Source organism: Paramisgurnus dabryanus, chromosome 3 (assembly GCF_030506205.2).
Source record: "Paramisgurnus dabryanus chromosome 3, PD_genome_1.1, whole genome shotgun sequence".
Lineage (NCBI taxonomy): Eukaryota > Metazoa > Chordata > Actinopteri > Cypriniformes > Cobitidae > Paramisgurnus > Paramisgurnus dabryanus.
Window position 1 is genome coordinate 13,752,294 of NC_133339.1, and position 20,496 is coordinate 13,772,789.

At 39.0% G+C, this 20,496-nt stretch overlaps 1 protein-coding gene across 1 annotated transcript in view; it reads left to right on the forward strand.

Moving 5' to 3' along the window:
• Window positions 1-18,693: 18,693 nt before the first annotated feature.
• Window positions 18,694-20,496, forward strand: part of LOC135768971 (uncharacterized) — a 45,876-nt gene continuing 44,073 nt past the window's right edge. Inside the window, exon 1 of the mRNA XM_065278330.2 lies at window positions 18,694-18,907. Within this exon, the coding sequence (XP_065134402.1) occupies window positions 18,811-18,907 (97 nt within the window). The 5' untranslated portion in view covers window positions 18,694-18,810. The remainder of the gene's footprint in view (window positions 18,908-20,496) is intronic.

Here is a 20,496-nt window from a genome sequence, read left to right on the forward strand (position 1 = left end):
CAGAAGACGTGAGCATGCTGAACTATAATTAAGAGAAACACTATTATGTTAACTAGACAAATAAAGACACATGCAATACCATCATTGACATAATATTGTGCCCTTACGTTCTTAATAACGCACACGGCAACACAACAGAAAGTATACAAATAACATGCAACTTAGGAGCAGCTGTAATCGTGTCTGCAGCGAACTATAAAGTAAAATGGAGAAATTGCGCATGTTTACAAATGCGTGAGTCTAAGGAGTGACGTCAGCTCATCAGTCCAGCAGGGAGTTTTCCACAACTATTTTTTATATCTCTGAAATAAATGCTTGAAACAACTTGATATGGCTTCCATAAGATTTGGGATGAGGGAAAGTTTCCATCCTCATGGAAGCATGGAATAATAGTTCCAGTAGATAAACCGTGTAAAGGTAAATCAAACCCATCTGAGTGGGCGGCAGTGGCTCAGTGGTTCATGTAGGTTGTCTACAAACCGGAAGGTTGGTGGTTCAGTACCCGGCTCCACTGGACCAAGTGTCGAGGTGTCCTTGAGCAAGGCACCTAACCCCAGTTGCTCCCAACGAGCTGGCTGGCGCCTTGCATGGCTGACACCGCCGTCGGTGTATGAATGTGGGACTGAATGGGTGAATGTGAGGCAAATTGTAAAGCGCTTTGGATGGCCATAGGTCTATTAAAAGCGCTATATAAATGCAGTCCATTTACCATCCATTTACCAACTGGTTGCTTTGACTTCCAATTTGTGTAAACTGTGTAAACTGATGGAAAAAATGATTATATACAGACTAAACTATGTTCTGGAAAATAATGGACATATGTCATACCAAAGTGGATTTCATGCAAGGCGGAATACAATGGATGCTGTGTTAATCCTGGAAGCTGATATCAGGAAAGTTCAAGTAAATAAAGAACTTCTGGTTCTCTCTGATGTTAAGAAGGCACATGATATGCTTTGGAACGAGGGTCTACTAATAAAACCTAAATTCATGGGAATCGGAGGGAAGATGTATAACTGGATTATGGACTTCCTTCTTGAAAGAACAATTCAAGTCAGGTTAGGAGTTGATTTTTTCAAGACATATAAGATAGATATTGACACACCTCAAGGAAGTGTATGCAGTCCAGTGTAATTTAATATAATAATAAATAATGTTTTTAATAATATTAAAGGTATTATAGGAAGGGAATTATTTGCAGTTGATGTGGCAATTTAAAAAAGAGGATGTATTATTAATTGTGTGTCAAAAACGTTACAAGAATCAGTGGAAGTTGTTGAAGCATGGGCAGATCATTGGGGCAAACATTGTCAGTAGCTAGAAATCAAGTTATTTGCTGTACAAAAAAGAGAAAAGAATACCAGTTGTTAAATTGAAATGATAAAAACAGGACCTAGAGCAAGTTTCAGCAATTAAATATGTTGGACTATGGATGGATCAAAGACTGACTTTTCCAATTCATGCTAAAAAGTATTAAGATGTTTATCAGGGTTTGAATAGGAAGCTTGCAGAACATCAGAATATATTCTGAAAAGAATATTCTGTACATTAATTAGGTCAAGTCTGAATTTTGTAAGTATTATCTATGGATTTACTTACTACTTGAAAAGATTAGTCAAGCTCTAATAATTTGTTGTTCTACCTTCAAAACATCTCCCATTCCAGCCCTGCAGGTAGAACTTGGAGAAGCTCCTATTTGCCTGCAAAGCTTTAAGCTTATATGAACTACTTGGTTAATATAAAATGGCATAAAGAACATTATTGCACACAGCAGTATTTAGATTAAAGCTATACATCATGGTTGCACATATATACAGATGGTTCTAAAGATCCTGCCTCTGGATGAACTACTTTTGCTGTGCATACCCTTACATTTCAATGTGATTTCAGCAACAAAAAAAAAGATAATGTGTCTGTGTATAAAGCAGAACTTATTGCCATTTTGCTAGCACTTCGTTGGGTGGAGGATGTAAAACCTAGGTTATCTGTTCTGATTCATATGATGCAGCACTTTCAAGCCTTGTAAGTGGACTGAAATAAACTAGGCAATATATTATTTATGATATTCTTGCAAGTTTATTGAGAAATAAGAATACAAGTCTTATTATGTTTTTGTGTGTGCCTGCTTATGTGTGAGTGGAGGCTAATGGAGTGGCTAAGCTAGCTAAGCATGCTTTAAATCACGCAGATGTTGACATACAAGTGGCTCTTAGTAAAAGAGAGGTCACTTGTAATAAATGTCAAGAAGCATGGAATATTGATAGCAAGAGCAGACATCTTAATAGCATTTATCTACTTGTTGGAAATGGACAAATTGGGAATAAAAACTTAAAATATACAAAGCTTTTTGGAATGCAATTTAGAGCAATGGAAAATTATAGAGATATTATAAAAAAATTTTTTTTTTAAAGAAATCGGGTTATATGGGATAATTTAGTGATTTTTTCCTTGCATGTCTGTTCTCAACATTCCAGTTCAGTAGGTGGCGGTAGTGCACCATAAGTTGGTTTACCAACCGCCATAAAACTCCAGAAGAAGAAGATTCGAATCAAAAGACTCGTAAAGGTGTTGAAGCCTCGCGAATCAGTGTTTAAAGCGATCGTCACTAGCGCTTGTTGTCTTCACGTGTAAATGCCTCTGTGTGCACTGAAATAATTAATCCGTCTTCGATTATTTTATTGGTTTGTAAGCAGAAGACAGGATTTCTTAATACGCTAACAGTTAGCAGTGAGATGAAGTTGAAAATTTGACCCGGACTCTCTGTTGTCTCTGGAGCAGGGATCCATTGTCCAGACAGCGTCATAAACATCTCCTGACTCATACAGTTGTGTACTTTGAGGTAATGTCCAGCACGTTTAATACCAATATTATTAAATGTTTTTATCCATGTATTTATGAACCAGTGTACTGTGGAGATCGAGGACTTAAAACAGAAGATGTGCGCTATTCATACAACTTTAAAATTAACCGAGAACTGCATCTGTATTTATCACTTACTTTAGTTCTTATTTACCTTTATATTTAGTAACGTTAGGGGACAGCGAAGTGCAAATGAACGCTTTTTGTCTTTAGCTCTATCATTCAAAAATATTTATTTTTAATTTTTTTTGCACACATCTCTACAAATGAACACACAAAGGGTTAACATAGGCAAGGCAAGGTAAGGCAAGTTTATTTGTATAGCACATTTCATACACAGAGGTCATTCAAAGTGCTTTACACAGAAATGAGGAAACAATATATAAAAGAGAATGTAAAAATAATAGATACACAATAAAATCACAATAAAAACAAAGATACATGAGAATTTGGAATAACAATTAAAGAAAAAAATGTGATTTTAATAAAAACAGTTTAAAATGTTAAAAAGAATAAAACAGGAGTAAAAGTGACTTGAGTTAAAGGTGCAGTCAGTGTGAAGCAGCACAGTGCTCATTCAGTAAATGCAGAGTTAAACAGATGTGTTTTTAATCTAGATTTAAAAGTGTTTACTGTTGAAGCACATCTGAGGGCTATTTCAAAAAACTAGATTTCAAAATAAGCCAGGTAGGGGTGTGCCGGTTTCAGAATTGGTGATGACGGTTATGACGTGAGTCAAATGTGACGGTTCATAACATAACCGTCTGTGGGGGGCGTTTTGCTCGTTTAAATGCTTGTGGATTGACGCGAAAGTGTCATTTTACCATAAAATCATGAATGTGATGCCAAGTGTGTTTTAAACATTAATGACTTTAAGCAATTTAACAGAGAGCAATGAAATATAAAAAAAACCACACACTGTTAACAGAAGACTGCGCTGTCACTCTCTGCTCAGCATAAATGAATCCTCGATCTCTCATCTATTTTGATAATCTTCAGAGAAATAGATTTAATTGTGTCTATATCTGTCACTACATGGACCGGAATGTGGATTAAAAAGCGTCTTGAAGAGGTTTTGCTCATAAATGCATGTAAAGTAAAGTAATATGAACTTGAGATTTTTATACTGTTATTAAACTGCAAAGTATGCGCTGCAAACGCAGCCGACAATGGCCACGCGCGGCAAACGTTCTCCACATACAGTACGCGCTGTTCAGTGCTCACACTTGCGAAGTAAACCGGCGTTTGAATAAACAAGACACTGATTAGCTACTTACTCTACGTTTATTTAAAATTAACAGCAAGACAAGCAGTGAATGTGCTTTCAGGAGAGTTAGTAGATTAGCACGGGAGGATTTGAACTTGAAAAGCGGAGTGTACTGACGCCTTTCCGCGGTTAAAACAACATCCTTCTTATGGTCATTCATGTTTATTTGATGCTATAAATTAACTAGAAGGAAGAGATGATTTGAAAGGTGAGACTTTGTTTAATATGTTAAACCTCAAAAGTAACTGAAAAGTAACCTGGTCTGTCCTGTATGTCAGCGCGTTTTCAGTGTCTGCCCCGCTCTGTATTTTTCACTGCGTGAGAACGTGAGGGGGCGTATAACACAGACTGTTAACAACTGTTTTTAATAACTATTTAAACATTCTTTATGATAAAAATGTTTTTTAAATATGTTAATAACACGGTTTTGCCGGTTATAGAGTTCTAATGACGGTGTTCAACTATAACCGTCAGTCTCACGGTTATATAATGACCGTCACAGCCCTAAAGCCAGGCTTATTTTGTTAAGTCTGACTTATTGCTGGTGGATTTCGTTTCATAAAACAAACTTGAACTAGTTCAACCCTTGTTACTATGGAAACTTATGCATGGAAACTAGCCTGGGGCATGCTTACTGTCAGGCTAAGCCTTAACTGTTGCTTAACTAGACTTCCACTAACACTGAACTGTAAATGCAATGATATTACAGTTGACTCTTTGACATTTTATTTGACTTTATTAACCACTATTAATCTAACAATTAAAGAAAATCAAATTATATATTAAATTCTGTTACAATAAAAATTAATACAATATAGACATGTGTTTCATAATATGGTATGTAATAGGCCTATCAAATGTTGAATATAAATGATAATCTTAAAGGCGGAGTCCATGATGTTTGAAAGCCAATGTTGATATTTGAAATCACCCAAACAAACATGCCCCTACCCCAATAGAATCTGGACCTTCTGTTGATAGACCCTCCCCACACATACGCAACCCGGCATTTGATTTGATTTGATTGGCTATAAGTGTGTTTTGGTAGTCGGCCCGTTTCCTTCTCCAAACCGTTTTTCAAACATCCTGGACTCCACCTTTAACTACCCCAATATAAAGATAATAGCAGTAAAATTTGTATCTAAATTTAAGATGTATCTAAATCCATATAATTGCAATGTATTGATGAAATATATATATATATTAGGGCTGGGTATCCATTCAGATGTTCCAGATCGATTCAATTTCGATTCACAAGCTATCAAATCGATTCGATTCTCGATTCAATTTTCGATTCCGGTTCTCGGGATGCTTCCATACCTCTTACTTTTTATGTTTAGGTGGCATCAACGTCGATGAAGCACCTAAAACCGCCATTTTAAGCACTGAATGAAAGAATGACAGGCTCCTTGGTAACATCGCGCAAGGCAAAAAAGAGGGTGAAGACGACTAGTAATTTGATTAACGTTAATCTTACATTAATTTTTTGCAGGAAAAAAATCGATTATGCTCTTTGAGAATCGATTCTGAATCGACCACGTATAAAAAAAACGATTAATGTGTGTGTGTGTGTGTATATATATATATATATATATATATATATATATGTATATATATGTATATATATATGTATATATATGTATATATATGTATATATATATATATATATATATATATATATATATATATGTATATATATATATATATATATATATATATATATATATATATATATATATATATATATATATATATATATATATATATATATATATATATATATATAAATATAAATAATTCAGAAAAGAGATTTAATTTAAATATACAACACACACAAGTCAAGTACAGTCATTGTATATTTTTATGATTGGTGTGCATAAAAATGCACATTATTTTAAAGATCTACAGTATTTGTATCTTTCTCTAGTTGTTACATTTTTCTTGAAATGTAGAAAATTCTTTATGGTGTCTGCATGTCTGAAGGAACACAATATAATTATGTGATGGTATGCTCTTGGCATTTTGTTGTAATGAGTAAAAACTCTTTTTTTTTGTTGCCTTTAGTGTCCTGCAGACAATAATTGTTCACCACACAAGTAGGCTTGTACTGTAGACTTATGGCGCTTTTCCATTGCATAGTACCCCACGGTTTAGTTTAGTTTGGGTCGGGTCAGCTTACTTTTGGGAGCTTTTCCATTGGGTGCAGTACGTAGTACCCGATACTTTTTTTCGTACCACCTCGGCTGGGGTTCCAAGCGACCCGAGCTGACACCAAACGTGACGCGAAAACACTGTACATCACTGATTGGTCTGAGAGAATCGTCACGTCATCGCTAAAATGTAAATATTAGCTTTAGCTTACTGCTAGCTTGCGCTGTCTCAAGCAAACATGTTGTTATCTGTGTTCTGCTATAAGTTTCCAAACACCCTTTTAGCGATGAAAAACATCCGCAGGTTGAGAATCCGGGACACCATAACAGTTTTTTCCAGACTTGCAGTTTGTTACGGCACATTCGCGACGTGCACGTCCGCATTATATATGCTTAAATGCAACTGAATGAGGCTCAGCGGAGCGCCGTCGACTGACGCCACGGGTCGGGTGTTTGAACAGAAACTGTCATGTGAGACAGAGGTAGTTATATACATGTGGTGGCCAATTTTAATTTTGTGGCAGACTGAGAAATAGATGAATGTATGGGAATGTACAACAACGCTCTCACTTGTATGATGTCACAGCAGTAGGCAGCGTAAATATAACGACACGCCTATAATCCCTCCCACTCCGAAGTGATACTAAACTCGATGGAAAAGCTAACCACGCCAAAGTGAGGTGAGGTGACCCGACCCAAACTAAACTAAACCGTGGGGTACTATGCAATGGAAAAGCGCCATTACAGTATAAATGTGTTTATCTCAGGCCTCTCTTCAACTAATCCTCACCCTGAAACCATTCATAAAACTCTGTTTATCTATCAACACCTGACACTACACTGTTAAAAAAAATTCTGTAGAAATGACAGTATTACTGTCAGCTGTTTGCCAGTAACTTACTGTGGATTTAAATGTATGTTATTTACTGGCAACAGTTTGTTCAAAGTTAAATGAACATTAAACATTAACAAGTCTTTTTATATACAGAATAAAACTATAAAATAACAGCATCATGCAAAGCATTCTGGGAACCAGGAAATAACAGAAAAAGGTTGATTAGGATTTCTGGTTCCCAAAATGCTTTGCATGAGGCTGTTATTTTATAGTTTAATTCTGTAAAGATAAAGACGTGTTAATATTTAATGTTCTTTTAACTTTGAACAAACTGAGGTGAAGCAGTTATCAACAGGAGTCCACAGAAACGTGTAAGTGTATTTGATTTGAGACTTGTGACGTTTTAGCGCAGTGTCGTTGCTAAGAAACACTCTCTTGTTTACCTTTGTCTCACGTGCTGCAATCCGCGTTTGTTCTCGCGTGTCCTCGCGTACTTTAGTGTATTACAGTAAATACAGTAGTAGTTTCGGCCATTAACGTGTTGTTGATTGTTTTCGGGCGTGGCCAACGCCAGGAGAGTATTTTAACAGCAGTAAACAGTTCAGTCTTCAGGTGAAGCAGTTATCAACAGGAGTCCACAGAAACGTGTAAGTGTATTTGATTTGAGACTTGTGAAGTTTTAGCGCAGTGTCGTTGCTAAGAAACGCTCTCTTGTTTACCTTTGTCTCACGTGCTGCAATCCGCGTTTGTTCTCGCGTGTCCTCGCGTGCTTTAGTGTATTACAGTAAATACAGTAGTAGTTTCGGCCATTAACGTGTTGTTGATTGTTTTCGGGCGTGGCCAACGCCAGGAGAGTATTTAAACAGCAGTAAACAGTTCAGTCTTCAGGTGAAGCAGTTATCAACAGGAGTCCACAGAAACGTGTAAGTGTATTTGATTTGAGACTTGTGAAGTTTTAGCGCAGTGTCGTTGCTAAGAAACGCTCTCTTGTTTACCTTTGTCTCACGTGCTGCAATCCGCGTTTGTTCTCGCGTGTCCTTGCGTGCTTTAGTGTATTACAGTAAATACAGTAGTAGTTTCGGCCATTAACGTGTTGTTGATTGTTTTCGGGCGTGGCCTGCTGAGTTTCAGCCCACATTTGAAGCACTTATAAAAACAGTCAGTCCACCGCGGCAGCGGTCGCGTGCAGCCCTCGTCGCGTGAAGACCGAAGAGTGTAAAGACCATCGACTCTACCTGCGCGACTCCACCAAGCAGGGACACCGACAGGACACTTGAGTATTGCACTTTTTGTACTAACTTTTTCTATTTATCTATATAGCACTCTTTTTCCTCTCTTGTACATTTCCTATTCTTATAATTTTACTATGTGCTTTCAAATCTCTACTGTCATTACAACTCGTAAATCTGTTGTATCACGTCGCCGTGGGAGAAATATTAATAACCTCCGCACTCTCCCACCTTCCACTATTGCCTCACTCTCTCTTCCCATTGGCTTATGGAACTGCCAATCTGCTGTCAACAAAGCAGATTTCATTACTGCCATTGCCTCACATTCTGGCCTTTCTGTTTTAGCACTTACTGAGACATGGATTAAACCAGAGGACACGGCCACTCCGGCTGCCCTCTCCAACAACTACACTTTCTCACACAGTCCTCGCACAACAGGAAGGGGTGGAGGAACTGGTCTGCTCATCCCAAAGGACTGGAAATTCCAACAGCAAACCCCCTCATGTGACAGCAACTCTTTCGAATCGCATATTGTTACTATCATCCACCCTACTAAAATGCATTTTTTAGTTATCTATCGCCCCCCAGGTCAACTTGGACACTTCTTGGAGGAGTTAGACGTACTTCTGTCTTCATTCCCTGAGGATGGTACTCCTTTAGTAGTACTTGGTGACTTCAATATCCACCTGGAGAAACCACAGGCAGCTGACTTCAACACCCTGACTGCGTCGTTTGACCTCAAGCGAGTCCATACTTCACCAACACACAGGTCTGGTAATCTTTTAGATCTTATCTACACACGCTGTTGTTCCACCTACCACACCCAGGTCACCCCACTTCACACATCTGATCACTTCCTAATTACTCTCGACCTCGACCTGACTCCCCCTGTCGCTACATACGATCCCCCATTGGTCACGTTCAGGCGCAACCTGCGCACGCTCTCTCCCTCCCGCTTATCCTCTGCGATTGTTTCCACGCTGCCCGCTCCCAGCCAACTCTCTCTGTTAGATACTGACAATGCCACTGACACACTTTGTTCCACTCTTACATCCTGCTTAGACACATTATGCCCTCTGACATCTGGACCGGCCCGGGTCACACCTTCTGCTCCTTGGCTAACTGAGGTTCTCCGTGAGCATCGCTCCACACTCAGGGCTACAGAGAGGAAGTGGCGCAGATCGAATGAGCCTTCTGATCTCGGCCTCTATCAGTCTCTTCTTGCCTCCTTCTCCAAGGATGTCTCCTCTGCAAAGACCCTATACTACCATTCAAAGATTAACAACTCACCTGACTCTCACACTCTCTTCAAGACCTTCTCTACCCTTCTTTGTCCCCCTGCCCCTCCACCTTCATCCGACCTAACGGCTGATGATTTTGCTTCCTTCTTTGTGAAGAAAACGAAAACTATTAGGAGTCAGTTCTCCGAGCCGCCGCTTCTTGCGCATTCTCAAATCCCTGAGACATGCTCCCTTCCCTCCTTCTCTCTCCTATCCGAAGCAGATGTTTCCAAGGTCTTGGCTTCTAATCATCCGACTACCTGCCCGCTAGATCCCATACCCACCCATCTCCTCCAGGCCATCTCTCCGTCTGTTATCCCTGCTCTCACTCACATTATCAATTCATCCCTTTCCACTGGCACCTTCCCTGTAGCATTTAAAGAGGCCCGGATAACCCCGTTGCTGAAGAAACCCACTCTCAATCCTGCTATGCTAGAGAACTACAGACCCGTTTCTCTTCTTCCCTTCATTTCCAAGACTCTTGAACGCATTGTGTTCAACCAGCTCTCCACTTTCTTCACACAAAATAACCTCCTGGATAGCAATCAGTCTGGATTCAAAAGTGGTCACTCCACTGAGACTGCGCTGCTATCAGTCATTGAGGCCCTAAGGCAGGCAAGGGCAGCCTCCAAATCATCTGTGCTGATCTTACTGGATCTATCTGCAGCTTTTGACACCGTCAATCACCGCATCCTCCTGTCGACTCTCATGTCTATGGGTGTCACTGACACAGCGCTTTTATGGTTCAAGTCGTACCTCTCAGATAGGTCATTTCGGGTATCCTGGAGAGGTGACGTCTCCGAACCCCAACGTCTAGATACCGGGGTCCCTCAAGGCTCTGTGCTTGGACCGCTGCTCTTTTCGATATACATGACATCCCTGGGCTCTGTCATTCGGAAACATGGCTTTTCCTACCACTGCTATGCAGACGACACTCAACTCCACTTGTCGTTCCACCCTGATGATCCTACGGTTTCTGCCCGCATCTCGGCATGCCTGAGGGACATCTCACTCTGGATGAAGGATCACCATCTCCAGCTTAACCTTGCGAAGACAGAACTGCTTGTCATATCATCCGAACCAAAGATTCAGCACAACTTTTCCATTCAGCTAGGTTCCTCGACCATCACGCCTTCCAAGACGGCCAAAAACCTGGGAGTGGTCATTGATGATCGGCTTAGCTTCACGGAGCATGTTGCCAGCACCGCTCACTCTTGTAGATTCATCCTCTACAATATTAGGAAAGTTAGACCTTTCCTAGATGAGCATGCTACGCAGGTCCTGGTCCAAGCTCTTGTCCTGTCCAGGCTGGACTACTGCAATGCGCTACTGGCAGGACTTCCAGCCTGCACGACCAAACCCTTACAGATGATTCAGAACGCAGCGGCAAGAGTGGTCTTCAATGAGCCAAAGAGGGCGCACGTCACTCCTCTCTTTGTCAAGTTACACTGGCTTCCTATAGCAGCCCGCATCAAATTTAAGGCTCTGCTCCTGGCCTTTAAAACCACCACTGGGTCAGCACCCCCTTACCTTCGCTTGCTTATAGAGCCTTATGTACCCTCTCGATCACTGCGCTCTGCCACCGAGCGACGACTTGTGGTACCATCTCAAAAAGGGAAGAAAACACTAACGCGTACCTTCTCAGGAACTGTCCCACAACTGTGGAATGATCTGCCGGTCGTGACACGATCAGCTGACACTGTAGCTGTCTTTAAGACTCGGCTAAAAACCCATCTCTTCCACCATTACCTAACTTCCTAATTACAGATTTACTATCTTTATTTAATTACCCTTCTCTTTATCTCTTTCTCTATCTACCTTCCTCTTTATCTAAAAAAAAAACAAAAAAAAAAAAAAACAAACTACTAACATACCCTTGGCTATGTATATTGTGTTGGACTTGATGAGACTATTTCCAGTGCACTTATGTATTGCTGTCTTATGTTGCCATAATTGCTTCTATTGTTTACCTCACTTGTAAGTCGCTTTGGACAAAAGCGTCTGCTAAATGACTAAATGTAAATGTAAATGTTGCCATTTTTTTTTTTCAAGAACTACAGTTCATCTGCAGGAGTAAAGCTGTGCTGCTGATAGATGCCTTACTGCCAGTCAACATCTTTGGCAGCTAACATTATGAGATTAGACACTTCTAGCATATGATTATGCATAAATCAACTACACTTCTTATGAACAATATATTTGTTTTATTTTCACCTGTTACTTTTTTGTCCACTCATGTTGCTGCTTTTGAAATGTACCCCTAAATAAAAAAACTTTAAATTTAAGTTACATAAAGATAAATGTATTAAAATCATTAATCTGCTAAATATTTATTATATAGGTTACTTAATAGCCTACTTACTGTCTTTTAAAAGTTAAGATCTGTGTTATATTTAAAAAGTACAGTATATAAAAAACTACAGAAAAAGTGGAAGCAAAATAGAACCGCATGGGCATTGACTGGGATTGAACCCGGTTCGCTGAATGCGCTGTTGAGAGCACTGACCACCAGACTGTCATTTCCAATGTTGTTTCAGACATTTTTTGTGATCTATTTAAAATATGACAATATATTTTAATTTAGTTCCTGCATGAAAGGATTTGAACTATAAGGACTTTCAAGCTATTTTATGGGTTTATTTATTGCAGCAGTATTATAATTTTCAGTCATTAGTAAATTCTTCATACATTTTTATCACAAATTACCGCTTTCTCTTTAACTTTGATCGATTTGATCCACGCTCGACCTCTAGGGCTGCTTAAGAATAGCGTGCACGCGCAATTGTCTTGACTATAGGGAAATCTGGATCAAATTATTTGGATTGCGTAAACATCATTTACCTTTTTTGAAACCGCTTAAGCCTCGCCCCATTTGTAAGGTTAGTTCAAGTCAGGTTTGTAACTTTAATCCTCGCTTTTCCAAGCGAGTTTTATGGAATAGTCCTCTGATCTCTTCTGGAAGCTGATTCCAGCTAGAGGTGGCATAATAACTAAATGCTGATGCACCTTGTTTTGAGTAAACCCTTGTTATTTCTAACTGACCTGATCCTAATGATCTAAGTAATCTTTTAGGTTTATATTCAGTTAGCATATCTGTCATGTATTTGGGTCCTAAGCCATGAAGTGATTTATAAACGAGTAACAATACTTTAAAATCTATTCTAAATGTAACAGGAAGCCAGTGTAAGGACCTGAGGACTGGAGTAATGTGCTCAGATTTTTTGGTTCTGGTCAGAATTCTGGCAGCAATGTTTTGTATTAGCTGCAGCTGTCTAATGGTCTTTTTGGGGATCCCAGTAAGAAGTCCATTGCAGTAATCCACCCTGCTGGTGATGAAAGCATGAACAATTTTCTCTAAGTCCTGTCTTGAGACAAAACAGCTAATTCTGGCAATATTTCTGAGATGGTAGTAAGCTGATGTGGAAGCATATACAAATTAAACAGAAGCGGTGCAAGAATTAAACCCTGTGGGACTCCACATGTCATGGATGTCCACTCAGATTTATGGTTACCTATGTTCACATAGTAACCCCTTCCTTGTAGGTATGATTTAAACCATTTGAGGACCATCCCAGAGAGCCCAACCCAGTTTTCCAGTCTATGTAAGAGTATGGTGTGATCTACTGTGTCAAAGGCAGCACTAAGATCTAGTAGCACCAGCACTGATATTTTACCTGAATCAGAGTTTAAGCGAATATCATTTATTATCTTTATGAGCACTGTCTCTGTGCTGTGATGCTGACGGAAACCAGATTGAAAATTGTCCAGATAGCCATTTGAGTTTAAGAATTTGTTCAGCTGATTTAAAAACAACCTTTTCAATGATCTTGCCTATAAACTGAAGATTTGAGATTGGTCTGTAGTTGCTAAGTATGGTTTTGTCTAGGTTACTCTTTTTTTTAGGAGAGGCTTAACAACTGCTGTTTTTAATGACTCTGGAAAGGTGCCTGTGATCAGAGAGGTATTTACAATTTTTAAGAGGTCAGTTTCTAAGCAGTTAAGTACAGTCTTGTTCAAAATAATAGCAGTACAATGTGACTAACCAGAATAATCAAGGTTTTTAGTATATTTTTTTATTGCTACGTGGCAAACAAGTTACCAGTAGGTTCAGTAGATTCTCAGAAAACAAATGAGACCCAGCATTCATGATATGCACGCTCTTAAGGCTGTGCAATTGGGCAGTTAGTTGAATTAGTTGAAAGGGGTGTGTTCAAAAAAATAGCAGTGTGGCATTCAATCACTGAGGTCATCAATTTTGTGAAGAAACAGGTGTGAATCAGGTGGCCCCTATTTAAGGATGAAGCCAACACTTGTTGAACATGCATTTGAAAGCTGAGGAAAATGGGTCGTTCAAGACATTGTTCAGAAGAACAGCGTACTTTGATTAAAACGTTGATTGGAGAGGGGAAAACCTATAAAGAGGTGAAAAAAATGATAGGCTGTTCAGCTAAAATGATCTCCAATGCCTTAAAATGGAGAGCAAAACCAGAGAGACGTGGAAGAAAACGGAAGACAACCATCAAAATGGATAGAAGAATAACCAGAATGGCAAAGGCTCAGCCAATGATCACCTCCAGGATGATCAAAGACAGTCTGGAGTTACCTGTAAGTACTGTGACAGTTAGAAGACGTCTGTGTGAAGCTAATCTATTTTCAAGAATCCCCGCAAAGTCCCTCTGTTAAAAAAAGGCATGTGCAGAAGAGGTTACAATTTGCCAAAGAACACATCAACTGGCCTAAAGAGAAATGGAGGAACATTTTGTGGACTGATGAGAGTAAAATTGTTCTTTTTGGGTCCAAGGGCCACAGGCAGTTTGTGAGACGACCCCCAAACTCTGAATTCAAGCCACAGTACACAGTGAAGACAGTGAAGCATGGAGCATGATATGGGCATGTTTCTCCTACTATGGTGTTGGGCCTATTTATCGCATACCAGGGATCATGGATCAGTTTGCATATGTTAAAATACTTGAAGAGGTCATGTTGCCCTATGCTGAAGAGGACATGCCCTTGAAATGGTTGTTTCAACAAGACAATGACCCAAAACACACTAGTAAACGGGCAAAGTCTTGGTTCCAAACCAACAAAATTAATGTTATGGAGTGGCCAGCCCAATCTCCAGACCTTAATCCAATTGAGAACTTGTGGGGTGATATCAAAAATGCTGTTTCTGAAGCAAAACCAAGAAATGTGAATGAATTGTTAAAAAATCATGGAGTGGAATAACAGCTGAGAGGTGCCACAAGTTGGTTGACTCCATGCAACACAGATGTCAAGCAGTTTTAAAAAACTGTGGTCATACAACTAAATATTAGTTTAGTGATTCACAGGATTGCTAAATCCCAGAAAAAAAATGTTTGTACAAAATAGTTTTGAGTTTGTACAGTCAAAGGTAGACACTGCTATTTTTTTGAACACACCCCTTTCAACTAATTGCCCAATTGCACAGCCTTAAGAGCGTGCATATCATGAATGCTGGGTCTTGTTTGTTTTCTGAGAATCTACTGAACCTACTGGTAACTTGTTTGCCACGTAACAATAAAAAATATACTGAAAAACCTTGATTATTCTGGTTAGTCACATTGTACTGCTATTATTTTGAACAAGACTGTACCTTTTTGAGAAAAGATGTGGGGAGCATGTCAAGGCTGCTAGTTGATGCTTTAAGATGTTGTACTGTTTCTTCCAAGGTTTTTATATCAATTATGTCAAATTCTGAGATAATGACTAATTTCTGAGGTTGTTGCAATGATATCTGACTGACCACGGTACAATATGAGGCCGTATTGATCGTCATTCTGATATTACTGATCTTCTCAGAGAAAAAGGTTGCAAACTCATTGCATTTGTTGTCAGAGAGCATTTCACTAGGAACTTGATTTGGGGGGTTTGTTAGTCTCTCTACAGTAGCAAAAAGAGTGCGAGTGTTGTTTATGTTGTTGTTTATAATGTTTGAAAAGAAGGTCTGTCTAGCTGTGCCTAGTTCTACATTGAAAGCACGAAGACTGTCCTTATAGATGCTATAATGTACTTCGGTGCGGTTTCCCCACATAGGGTTCAAGTGTAGTCCCAGACTAAAATATATATTTAATAGTTGTCTTGTCTGAAATAGGGCTGCAGCTATCGATTATTTTTGTAATCGATTAATCTAGCACTGAATCGATCGATTAATCGAGTAATCAGATAATTTTTTTGTGTGTTTTTAAACAACCAAAACAAATAATGCATAACGAAAATGACTTGGCTGTAAAATGTTCAAGCATTTGGCTTTTATTTCTAAAAAACAGAGGTATTTGGCTCCAAGAAATAAGCCTATTTATTTCAATTTTTTGTGCCAGTGCCAACAATTAAACACTTTAATTTATTAATATGCACAACTGGTTTCATGCTGTAATCTAGCCCTGACATCAAAGTAAATATCTGGTTTATGTACATTTCTACACCTGCAGCATTTACCATTAGGCTTTTAACATATAATATATCATTTCTGGGATGAGCCTATTTGCTATGGTAACAACCTGTGTGTATGCGCGCACGTGCACTTGTGTTTGTGTGTGTGCACGCGTTCTGTGCGTGAGGAAGAGTGACACCCCAGTCAGACGTTCAGTTGCTTCATTGCATTTTGGTACTGCAGAAATACATACATTGCTTTTCAATAGAACGCTGCATTTGGTTTGCATCACTTGCATTGCGGTGCATTTTAGGTTAAGAATCCGTTCGAAAAATCACAACATCACGTCCCGCTGTATACAGTGAATGCATGCTGAAATTATTGTTGCGTGGCTACATAAAAGTTTAAGCATATGTGATGCATTGCGCGATCGGTCTGACTCGCGTGAGAGAGAATAACTTCCTTATGCTAAACTCCAATAAGACAGAGATTATTATTATTGAACAGAATATGTCAGATTACAAGTTGCCCATATATGATTGCACTGTGACACACACCTGTAGTGCATGCGTGTGTGTGAAGGGGTTCTTTTTTAATCTATACTGTCCTGCAATTGAACGTGAATACGTTTACTACTTAAAAACATCAAAGCTAAACATCATATCTAGTCAAACCGCATAACGACATCGCTACAAATACAGTATGGGATTAAAATCAACGGAAGCTACGTTACCTTGTTTCATCGACGCTTGGTGAAACAGCAGTGGATGTTTTCGGTTCAGATGCTGAATGTAATGATAATGTAATGATCCCAAACTTTAGACAGTCTCTCTCTGCCGTTTATGGACATATTCGCTCCGCCATTGCGCCAACTAAATTCAAGATGTACCACGCGCTATGATGTGCTTCCTGAACATTGAACAACGGTCCGTGTGAATCAGATCTCGGCGCGTGTAGTGCGCGTCATAGGAATTTAACGAGGCTTCGAGGCAGAATTTTTGCCTCGAGGAATTTTTTGAATCGAGTAACTCGATGAATCGTTTCAGCCCTAGTCTGAAAACAGCTTGCACTGACATAAGTTTAAATACAAAATTGCCATTGTTTTGTCTCAAGATGCACATAAGTTTAGGGCTGCACGATTCCAGGAAAAATTATGATCACGATTGTTTTGCTCAAACTTTTGATCACGATTAGAAATCACGATCATTCTCTAAGTGAAGAACTTCTATTCACTTCAGTATTTTTATTACACTTTACAGCCATGTATATAATATTAGGCTATATATATTCTATATATTATAAAATATTTTATTGTTTTGTAATATTCACAGCTCCCATTCTCTTTTTAAAACATTTAAAATCATTCCGCAAAATTCTGCATAGATTTTGCAAAAGAAATCCGCAAGAATAGCAAAAATAGCTCCTTACACAGATTCAAGGTGAATGACTGTAAATCTCGTGATGCCAACTTTATTCTATCATAACACAGACCACGCTTGCAAATATCCACTCCGTATACTCTGACTCGCCCAAATCAAGCAAACACGTTGCTTGATTCTAGACCATCTGCTTTGTGCTTGGTCTTTACACATTAATTGCGACGATTGTCTTTAACTAACCGTGGGCCGCACATATCGTTATCATGATAAAAATACGATTAATTGTGCAGCCCTACATAAGTTGTTGTAAGATATGTTTGTAAAAAACAACTTAAATTTCCTAAAATAACTAACTAAGGCCTAGTACTGCTGGATTAATCTAAACCCTGTCCTGCCCTTAAAGTTTGTTTGTGAGACCAACCGTTATCGTACAATTACACAGAAAGTGAGTGTAAACGTTACCTCAGTTGGGGCTGTTATGTCTGTTCTTTGGGTTGGGTTTTGTGAAATAATTTTCTATATAAATGCGATTTATAGTCCAGTGCTTATATATGTGTGTTTTCCTCTTCATGACACATTTTTCACTGATGCGACTTTTTGTCTTGAAAATACAGTACTCTATTGTTTTCTCTGGCCATATCATTTCACTTTGACGTGTAACTAACTTCTATTCAAAACCTTAATCCCCCAATCAAAAATGTATTCAAATTAATTGAAAAAAAAGTAAAATCACCCAGGTTTACACCAAACATAGATTCGGGTCTCTGAATCGCAACACCCCTATAACAGTCAATCTTAGCATTACATGAGGGTCAACATTGGAAACAAGCTCATTATCTGTTAGGGCTGCACGATAAATCGCATGTGTTTGTCACGCACATCTCGTCAGTAATGCCGGTTCCTTGATTAGTATTAAATCGCCATCAGCTGCTTCCAGATGGAGCAGCTTTAACTGCACAGAGCCGTAGTTCCCTGACAATCGGGGCAATTTCGCATTAATCATCGCGGACGTTTCGCCTGCGATATGTATGCGATATGGCCCAAATTGTCAGGGAACTACGGCTCTGTGCAGTTAATGTCGCGCCATCTGAAAACAGCTGATGGCGATTTAATACTAATCAAGGAACCGGCATTACTGACGTGATGCGCATGGTATCGCATGCGATTTATCGTGCAGCCCTATTATCTGTCATAAATAAACTAAAGAAGTGAAACATGAATAAGTCTGAAACAAATTGTGAATGTTTTACTGACATTAAATGTTTTAATGCCTCTTTTTTCACCTTTAGTTTACACCCATAAAGTGAAAGTGATTGAGACCTTCAGTGAAGCTCCTCCTACAACAATCCACCAATAAATGCTGGAGTCAAACACACAGAGAAATCACTCCATGTGTGACAACTGAAATCTTCATGACATAATGTTGATGCTGGTGAAAGAGGAGCTTGAGGAGCTTGAGAAGATGACAGATCCACAACCATGCAGAATAAAGAATGAAGATACTGAGGAACAAATAGGTTGGTGTCTATTTTCAATCTTTATTATTGATGGTTGAGGAATAATAAAAAAAACATTGAGAAACATGAGGGGAAATAAACTAAAATCCATGAGATGATAACCTTCTGCATCTATAATAGATTCAGTAGAATTAGATTGAAAAAAAATTGATCAGGTAAAGAGTTTTATCCAAAGCAACTTTCAGTGGATTGAATGACTGTGATCTCTGGGAATTGAGCCATGCAATGCTCTACTACATTTACATTTATTCATCTTGCTGACGCTTTTATCCAACTCGACTTACAATTGCTATATATGTCAGAGGTCGCACGCCTCTGGAGCAACTAGGGGTTTAGTGTCTTGCTCAGAGACACAATGGTGTGTCACAGTGGATTTGAACCCGGGTCTCTCACTCCAAAGGGAGTGTCTTATCCACTGTGCCATCACCACTCTTACAGTTAAACCTCATGTTGTGTTCATGTCATTATTTTCTTTTACCCAAAGAAGTAGTTAATCTTACTGCATCGTAATGCAATTTATCTCCCCACCTTGGTGCACTTTTGGTGGTCCCAGTCAAAAATGACCGGTCTACAGAAAATAGCTTATAACAATCAAAATGATCTCTCTTTATTTGGTATGTAGGGTTGGGAACCGCAAACCAGTTCTGAATAAGTAATTTTTAAGTTTCTATTCTAAAAGCGGTTTCGATGTGATACACGGGCAAAGCACTGGGAGCGGTCACTTTAAACAGGCATGCCTTACCTCATGAATATTAATTACATTGAGCCACTGCTTACAGTCACGCAACCAAATTAATGCAGCTTACCACAGAAAAAACTTGCATTGCTGAGGTAAGCATTTGTATACTTCGTGCCAAGCATATCTAAAAGAAAGTCAAAAATGGATTCTGTTGATGGTACAGTGCGACCTGCGGTGATGTGCATGTCACAAACTATGAAAAATATAAACTACAGTCTCGCCCAGTTTGTGTGAACGCAAACGGCCAGCAGACTGTTAAGATATTCTCTCTTGGTCAAGGTTGTGAAAAAGTATCAATATGCACTTAGTAGTACACCATCAGAATGTGTTTTCAGTGCGGCTGGAGACATAAACCCAAAAAGGTTCCTCACTTGAACTGTGTGTTGTTTCACGGATGAAAGTTATAAAATAAACTTGCAGATAGATACCGATCCCGTGGATGCTCTGGTGCTCGAATCGATCACCCAATGAAATGGCCACGATATTGCTCAATTTCTTAACATTGGCTTCACATTTCATGTTTGAAAAAACCATGCGGAAAACGTGACCGTGCCACTTTCCTCTTCAAAGCATTTGGGGGTTCAGAGCATCTGTCTTTGCTAAGTAACCTAAGCATTGCTTGATGTTGTGACGAGCACCCACCGTCTGAAAAGAAATCGGCGCCTATGAACAAGCACGTTTGTTAAGAAATATATATATATATATATGATCCTCAATTACATTTTTATATTTCAAAATGTATGCATTATATATAAACCTATATGCATCAATGCGAGCATTATTAGATTATCATTTTATGGGTGCTCAGCCTCCAATCAAGGTATAATAAAAAATAATACATAAATCAAAC